This window comes from Theropithecus gelada, chromosome 8 (assembly GCF_003255815.1).
Source record: "Theropithecus gelada isolate Dixy chromosome 8, Tgel_1.0, whole genome shotgun sequence".
Lineage (NCBI taxonomy): Eukaryota > Metazoa > Chordata > Mammalia > Primates > Cercopithecidae > Theropithecus > Theropithecus gelada.
In genome coordinates, this window is record NC_037676.1 from 51010860 (window position 1) to 51018735 (window position 7876).

Below are 7876 nucleotides of genomic sequence, written 5' to 3' on the forward strand. Positions count from 1 at the left end.
GCATCTCCAACCTGGGCGACCGAATGAAACTGTGTCTCAACCAAAAACAAAACAAACAAAACAACCTCCTCAACTCAATAGTTAGAAAGCAAGCAATCTAATTTGAAAATGAACAAAAGACATGACGAGACTTTTCACCTCAGAGGATATACAGATGACAAATTCATGAAAATATGTTAAACTAGCCATCAAGGAAGTGCCAATAAAGACCTCAGTGAGATGTTTTCACTACACATCTATTAAAACAGCTAAACAGTAAAACATAGTGACAACTTCAAATTTTGGTGAGAATGTGAAGAAATGAGATCTCTCATACATTGGTGTTGGGATTGTAAAGTGATATCACTACTCTGGAAGGTAATTTGGCAGTTTCTTTTAAAACTAAACATACACTTAAACCATATGACTCAGCAGTTTTGTGCCTGACCTTTTATCCTATGAAGACTTACTTCCACACGGAAACCTGAGCATAATTGTTCATAGCATCTTTATTTGTAGTAGCAAAAAACTTGAAACAACCTCAATGTCCTACAGTAAGTGAATGATTTAACAGTAGCACAATCATACCATGTAATACTACACAGCAATAAAAAGAAGGAACTATTGATATGCAACAACTTGGATGGATTTCAAAGGGCATTATGCTGAAATAGGAAATAAAGTCAGTATCAAAAGGTTATATATTATATGATTCTATTTATGTAACATTCTTGAAATGACACAATTATAGAGATTGCGATCAAATTAATGGTTGTTAAGGGTTAGGGATATTGAAGTTGGGAGAGTGGTGACTATAAATGAGTAATATGAGAGAGTTCTTTGTGATAATGGAATATTTATGTATCTTGATTGTAGTATTAGGTATAGGAATCCAAATGTGATAAAATACATGTACATTGTACCAATATTAGTTTACTGATTCTAATATTGTACTGTAGTTATGTTAAAATGTAAGCATTCCCAGAAGTGTACACAGGACTAGACCTCTCCTTACTAGCATTCCAACTTTGTGTGAATCTCTAATTATTTCATAATAAAACTTTAAGAAATAAACGTAGTATGGACTTAAAAAAATTAGCTGGTCGTGGTGGAGCACGCCTGTAATCCCAGCTACTCAGGAGGCTGAGGTAGGAGAACTGCTTGAACCTGAGAGATGGAGCAGTGAGCCGAGATCACACCACCACATTCCAGCCTGAGGGACAGAGCAAGACTCCATCTGAAAAAAAAAAAAAAAGAATATCTTAATATCTGCTGTAACTTAATTCAGACCCATGACACCTTAATGAAAGTAAAATATTTTAAACATGAAATTAGAATGATGAGAATGAAGTCAAATAAATTACAAAAATATTAATAGTAATTCTTCACTAAGAAATTAAACAATGAATAGACTTTTCCTCTTAGAAAGCCGATTAGATTTTGGTCACCAAGAGGCTACTTGCCTGTAGACCTACAAATGAGGAAGGGAAACAGGAGTAGATGTGATTCCTGGGATAGCCAACCAGAACATCCAAGAAGGCTTGACTCACTCACACTTCCCCTTGCCAGATGTTTCTACATGCTAGCTGGCTTGGAAACTTCTAGATAATCATTGGCAATCATTTTTATACCATATACATTTCGCTAAATTGGTACTTTTATAAGTTTAGAATGCTCCAGTCAAGCTATCAGCCATTTTTTTCATATCCATAAACTGCTATTCCAAATAATTTTGTCTCTAAAAAATATGTATTGCAATGTCAAAAAATTAAAGCAGAATACTAAGTTGAAGCCTTTTTTTAGTCAAATGCATCCCCTTTTATATGTTGGTTGAAAATGTAAATGTAACATACAGTGGAAGAAATATGAACATTAAGGGAATAGTATTGGTATTTATTGTTGGTCATTTCCTAGGGGCCTGCTACTAACATCTTTGAGATACAGGTTCTGGCATTTATTGGTATCATATTACAAAGATATTAAAAGGAAAAAGATGATCTCCAAGTTCTGATCAAATCTCCAGAGAGATGTGATGAACAGAAGCAGGAACTCTTCTTCTTATAATAAGTTTAGGAGTTTGAATTCAAATATACATTTGGTTAACTTTCACAGTTCCTATGATGGTTAGGATTTTTGCATATGAGTTACTACACATGCATTTATTTAGCATTTGCACATGCATATGTGTATGAATGCATGGTCATGTTATAATTTCTCCAGTACACATTAGGTTTGGGTGTGGGCTTGTCCAACGTGTTCAAATACCTTAAAAGGTAATTTTCACTGCTCACTGACCTGTTCCTATCAAACATATCACTTATTTTATATATCACTAGATGCGGGGATTTCTTTGCATGGTTTAATTTTCCAACTCGTGTAATTTATAGTAAATTGTTTCTCCTGGTCTTTTCATGCAGTTTGTATTCTTTTCCCCTCATTTATTTCATTACATAATATTTCTTTTAAAAATCTTAAACTGTTACAGCGCCTATGTAATAATAAAAGTGATTGCAATTTTTGTTTTCATAAACTTAATAAAGTCAACATAAAAAATGTTGAAAAGTATTTTTAAGTATTAGTAATGCAACTATTTTTGCACTTGGAAAGTGTGAGTTTTGTTAAAGTGGTACACTAACAATCCACCATCTTGTCTTTTCTGAATGTGACACTACTATCTTAAGAGTAAAAATAATACTAGCAGCTCACTTTATTATAATCTAACACATAAAATAACACTTCAGACGCATAATAAGCACTATTCTTTTTTTCTTATTAGCAAACAATTCTTTGTACAGTGGTTTGGTACTAATCACGAAGAAGTAAAGTCTCTGAAAATAGTATACAAACAAGATATTTTAAATCAAAACTGTTTATTGTAAAAAAAAAACCTTGAAAATTGTTTTTTAAAAAAGAAACATTGGTTTCACAAGTCTTCAGGTTGTTTATAGACATAGCTATAGAAAACATCTCAGTTTCATACAGAGCTCATTCAATCATATAAAAATAAACACAAATTTACATTGACTCATCAACTATACAATTTAAAAAGGCACTTGGAAGGGGTATTGTATTATTGCATTTGTGGTATGCATTTGAAATAGTTTAAAGTACATTAATGAATTTGTAAGAATCCTCTTTTGCACTTATTCCCATCTTTAATTAATTTTCAAAAATCATTAAAATGTTTTAAAATAGTAAGACATGGAGCATGCGCCAGGAATGTTCAAAGATAATCTTTCCCTCCTCCCCCAAGGCACATACTGTTAATTGACAAAAACAAAACAAAACAAAAATACTTTTAATACATTCTCCTGTGTTTTGTTCTTGTTATTTTTTCCTCCCTTTTAAAAATACACTTTAAAGCACTATAGGTAATCAAAAAAAGGCTTTAGTTCAACAATGGCAACCAGACATCCAACATGTAATGGAGTAAACTTGGAATACTTTTTAAGGCACCTGAGTTCTCGTCTGGCAGATCTCTTCCTATGGGAAATCCTATTACAGACTCTATTACAAAGCAATACTGTTCTTTTCAGTTGAAATGATTTGGCAGCAATGTAAATCTTCGCATTCTTTTTAGGAAGAAAAGATGCAATGTGCTTTTCATATTATCTTTGAAGAGAAAGGTTACTGTCTTTTATTCTCTCAATCTAGCCATCAGCAAATATATAGTAATTTTAAACTTCACATGGAAAGGATTATCTTGAAACACATGAATTCCGTGCTCTTGCAGCTCTGTGTGTGTGTGTGTGTGCGTGCGTGTGTGCATATGTGTGTGTGTCTATACATATTATTTGGTCGGTCAGCACAGGAGAAAATGCCTTTGGACTTTATTTGTCATTTGGCTTCGGAGTGAAGAAATGCATTCTGTTCGAGTAAACATTGATTGCGTCACTCAGTGTGCTACACAGCAGCCAGATTCCTCATGTTTGTGCAGGAGAGACATTCTGGAGAAGGTTTTGGAGCAGTTTTTGCACTGGTATTTCTTTACATCAGAATGGGTCTGCAGATGAGCCCTCAGGTTTGACCTGTCTGCAAATGCTCTGTTGCAGTGAGGGCAAGAAAAAGGCTTCTCGCCTGGGGATGGAGTGGGAGAAAAAAAGAAAGACAGTCAGTGTTTTTAGAGGAAACATAAAGTTAAATAATGTTAACAAAAGTCAATCACATTTTGCCTAAATAATGAGAAGCAGCAAAACCTGATTAAAATCTCTCATAATAGACACTTTAAAAATACCTGACCTTTGAAGATAAATTTTAATATTGCATTTAAAAATCATACACAGAATATTATTACTGCTGCCAATTACGCAGAAATAATTTCCGTAGTTCTTGGACTTTCACTTCTTAAAGCTTTCTGCTTCAGCAGGTGCAGCTAATGTTGAGCACCTCCCAACATTTCCCAATATTTCCCCTTTTCCCTCTTTCTGTACTATGGTTAAGGCAGTCTAAGTGCCATGATAACCTGCAGGATAATTCTGTGATAGGAATAAGAAATTAAGCAGCAAAAAATCCCCAAACAAAGCAAGAGAGGCAAAGTAAATTTAGTTTCAACTAGCCAAGTCACCCACTGGTGATAGATATCAGAGCAAGAATGTAACTAACAGAAAACTGTAGGAAAAGCCTTCATCTATTAACCAAATCAATTGATTAAGATAGCAACATTTGTTTTTGCTGATTACTGGGGGCAGTTTCACAGAACACACATTCAAGCACATCTTTCCTGATTTTCTAACTGATCTTTGAGACCAAACCTTCTGAATCTACTTTCCAAAGTCTACATGCTGTTTGCAGTCCCTAGAGCAGAGGTTGTTAGCAAGAAATGGAGCACTTTGTGCCCTAACAACTTTTTGAGTAGTCAGGAAGTAGTTATCAATGACTGTCCATCATTAAAAGCACTATGTCACAACTTCATGCAAATCCAACAGCCAGTTCAGGGCTTCACTGTATCTCAGAGTAACATTCCTGCCTATGTTTTTTCTCTTACCCGTGTGAGTTCTAATGTGTCCTTGAAGCAACCAGGGTCTGGAAAACGCCTTGCCGCAGATCTTGCAAACACAAGGTAATGTGTGGGTCCGAATATGCATCTTCAGGGCGCCCAGGCTCACATATTCCTTGTCACAGTATTTACAGCTGAAAGATTTTCTAGACTGGGCATCGCAATGCAGCTGCTTATGTTTGGCCAGCCCAGAAAAAGTTGAATAGGTCTTATTGCATAAATTGCACTGAAACTTTTCAGCTTCAATGGCATGGGGGTCTGAAAGCTTGGACTGTAGCCTTTCCTCTTCATCACTAATGGGGCTTTCTGAGCCACTGTGGTCCTTGGAGGAGGTGTCAGATGGAGGAGGGGGACTCACTCGCCCCAAAGATGAGGAGTATCCGGAAAGAGGAGAGAGGCCATTGGGTAGCTGGGCGTGGAATGGAGCTGCCGTAGTCCACACAGTGATGGGGCTGTATGCTCCTGAGCTGAGGATCTCTGGTTGTGGTATGACAGGCATGGAGTAACTCTCATAGAGATACGGGGAAATAATCACTGGGAAAGAAAAGGGAGGGAGAGAAGGTTAAGTTAAAAAGAACTAAAAATAAATCCACACGCAAGCATACACACACTGGAAAGATATTTAGCAACACACACGTGATTTTCTTAGGGAAAAGGTAGACCCATTTAGGAGGGCATACACACTGGTGAAATGTTTCATTTCCACCCTGGCACCTACGGAGTTACTGTACTTAATGCACACATAGGCTGACAGCTGTACGGAGCTATAGGTGCTCTGAAGACAGAGTGCAGCCAAGCCAGTGCCTTCTCAGTCCCCACTAAGGAGGGAGAGCCTCAACATTATTTTTAAACATTCAGAAAAGTTGTTTTCCATTTTATGTATGGGCTCTTTAGGTGTATTACGACCGTGAGTACAAAGATATGCCTGCATCAAGCCGCCTTCTAAAGGAAAGGAGACTTCGTGCATGAAAAACGCAGTAATTCAATTCTTATGTCACTCATCTTTCACATACTCATTATGCATGTATACACAGGCTTTAGCAAACACGAAGCTGCGAGATTTGAATGAAATGTTCCTTGTTAGTCAAGAATTCAAAAAGTTTTGAATTAAAACGCACCCCAAATGATCAAAAGAATGTAAGCTCCCTTTCGGGACACTGTTTAAAAGGAAAACAGTTGAACCTTTGGCTCTTTTGTAATGGCATTTGAAGGGTAATACGTAGATTCATATTTGCAACGCTCTAGATACGTAGTTCTAGATATATTTTTCTCTTTTTACCTGTGTGTGTGTCCAGTTCGCTGTAGTTTGGCTTTTTGGAGGCGTTGAAATGCTTCTTGACCAGGAAGGAGCGCGGCATCTTGCCAGCGGGTCTGGCGGGCGCCCGGCGCGGATAACGGTCCGGCGGGAGGACACGGCGGTCCCTACAGCATCGCGGCGGGCCAGGCTCCGGCGGGGGCCGCGCTCAGGTGCGGCAGGCGGACAGGCCGGCGCCTCTGAAGTCGCCCGGCTCCTTTACGAACTGAGCCCGTTTTGGTTGGGAGGGTTTTTTTTTCCTCTCTTTTGCAAGAAAGATCCAATCACAGCTGAGAGGTTCAGATTTCAGCTCCTCCCTCTGGGACAGCTGTGAACAGAGGAAGAATCTGTTGTCAGACTAAATTATTCTGGTTCAAAATGGGCTGTTTTTCGAGATTTCAGTGGAGAGGAAAAAAAAGTGTTTAAGTATTTTCAAGAGAGGTAACCTCCCTCGGTGAACCCCGCCCGCGATCCACGCTGTCTGGGAGTTAAGAGGGGCGCAGGAGCCGGGGTCTCTGCCCGGCCCGCCTGGCTTCCAGATGTGGGGCAGCGTCAGCGCGCGGGGACACAGTGTCCGCCAGGGGAAGGAAGGGCCGCCCTGCACCATACCAGGCCAGCCTCTGGTGTTAATGAGAGCCTATATTTGGAAGTGGCATCTGGAGAGGTTTGCCTTGCACAGGGACCAAATAATTAACTCTTGGCTTTTGAAAAAGGAAGGGGGAAGCGGGAAGACAAAGGCGCCTGTGAGCGCGGAGGACGCTCTCCTGGGACTCTGGCCTGGAGAGCGACTGCAGCCTTGCGTGCGGCGAGGGCGCTGCGCTACTCAGGGCTTCCGCGAAGCCAGGGGCAGCGCGGCCGCGTGCAAATTAAGTAATCATATCACCGTGTTAGCTATGGTGGCTTGAAAGAAATGCTTTGTAGCCCGTTAAAGGCAGGCTGATCGGAAGAACGGGAAGATTGCAAAGATAAAAAGGAACGCTGGCAGAGAAGGGGGGCAAGAGGTAAACTGTCATTTGGAACCACGAGACATTCTCTCACTCACACTTTTGACAAGAGATCTTATCTTTTCATGTACTACAGTGCATTTTTATGGGAAAAAGGGTGTATGCGTCTTTAGAGACAATTTTTTTAATTTCAAATATTCCCCTGCTTTTATTTGGTGCTATTTTCATCAGTATAAAGCCATTAAAATCCATCTCAGTATCTGCCAGTTTCCTGTATAATGCTAAAAAAGAAATTAAAGGATACTCTTATGAGTATCAGTTGATTAAAATTTTAAGGACCCAGTTTAGTAACTGCAAAAACAGCTTTATTTTGTATATGGTCTTCAATCTAAAAATACTTTAAGGTGGTTTATTTTAAATATAAAATTTCAAGCATATTTTAAAGCATCTGTGTCCATTGCAGACCTTTTGCTAAAATAATAAGGAAAGAACAAATTCACGTGAAGATCACCCTACTGTTGTTTCTAACAGGTGCTGGAGGAAAACAGTGAAAAAGAAAATAACAGTGGTGATGTCAAGACTTGTCAGAGAAAAGTGCATTGTCAGGCTGCATAACTTCTTAATCTTGGAATGAGAAAACAAGAGTGTATGTGCGTTTGGGGG

At 38.8% G+C, this 7876-nt stretch overlaps 1 protein-coding gene across 2 annotated transcripts; it reads right to left on the minus strand.

Annotated features, from left to right (window-relative positions):
* Positions 1-2832: 2832 nt before the first annotated feature.
* SNAI2 (snail family transcriptional repressor 2) lies at positions 2833-7027 on the minus strand. Of its 2 annotated transcripts, XM_025395074.1 has the most exons (4): positions 6716-7027; positions 6255-6597; positions 4964-5509; positions 2833-4056 (listed from the first exon to the last, which is right to left on the minus strand). In XM_025395074.1, exons 2-4 carry the CDS (start codon positions 6331-6333, stop codon positions 3875-3877), a joined length of 807 nt encoding a protein of 268 aa, XP_025250859.1. In that variant the 5' UTR covers positions 6334-6597; positions 6716-7027; the 3' UTR covers positions 2833-3874. The 2 variants fall into 2 exon arrangements, with proteins under 2 accessions (XP_025250859.1, XP_025250860.1); XM_025395075.1 differs by lacking the exon at positions 6716-7027 and having other exon boundaries at positions 6255-6654.
* Between the last annotated feature and the right edge of the window lie 849 nt (positions 7028-7876).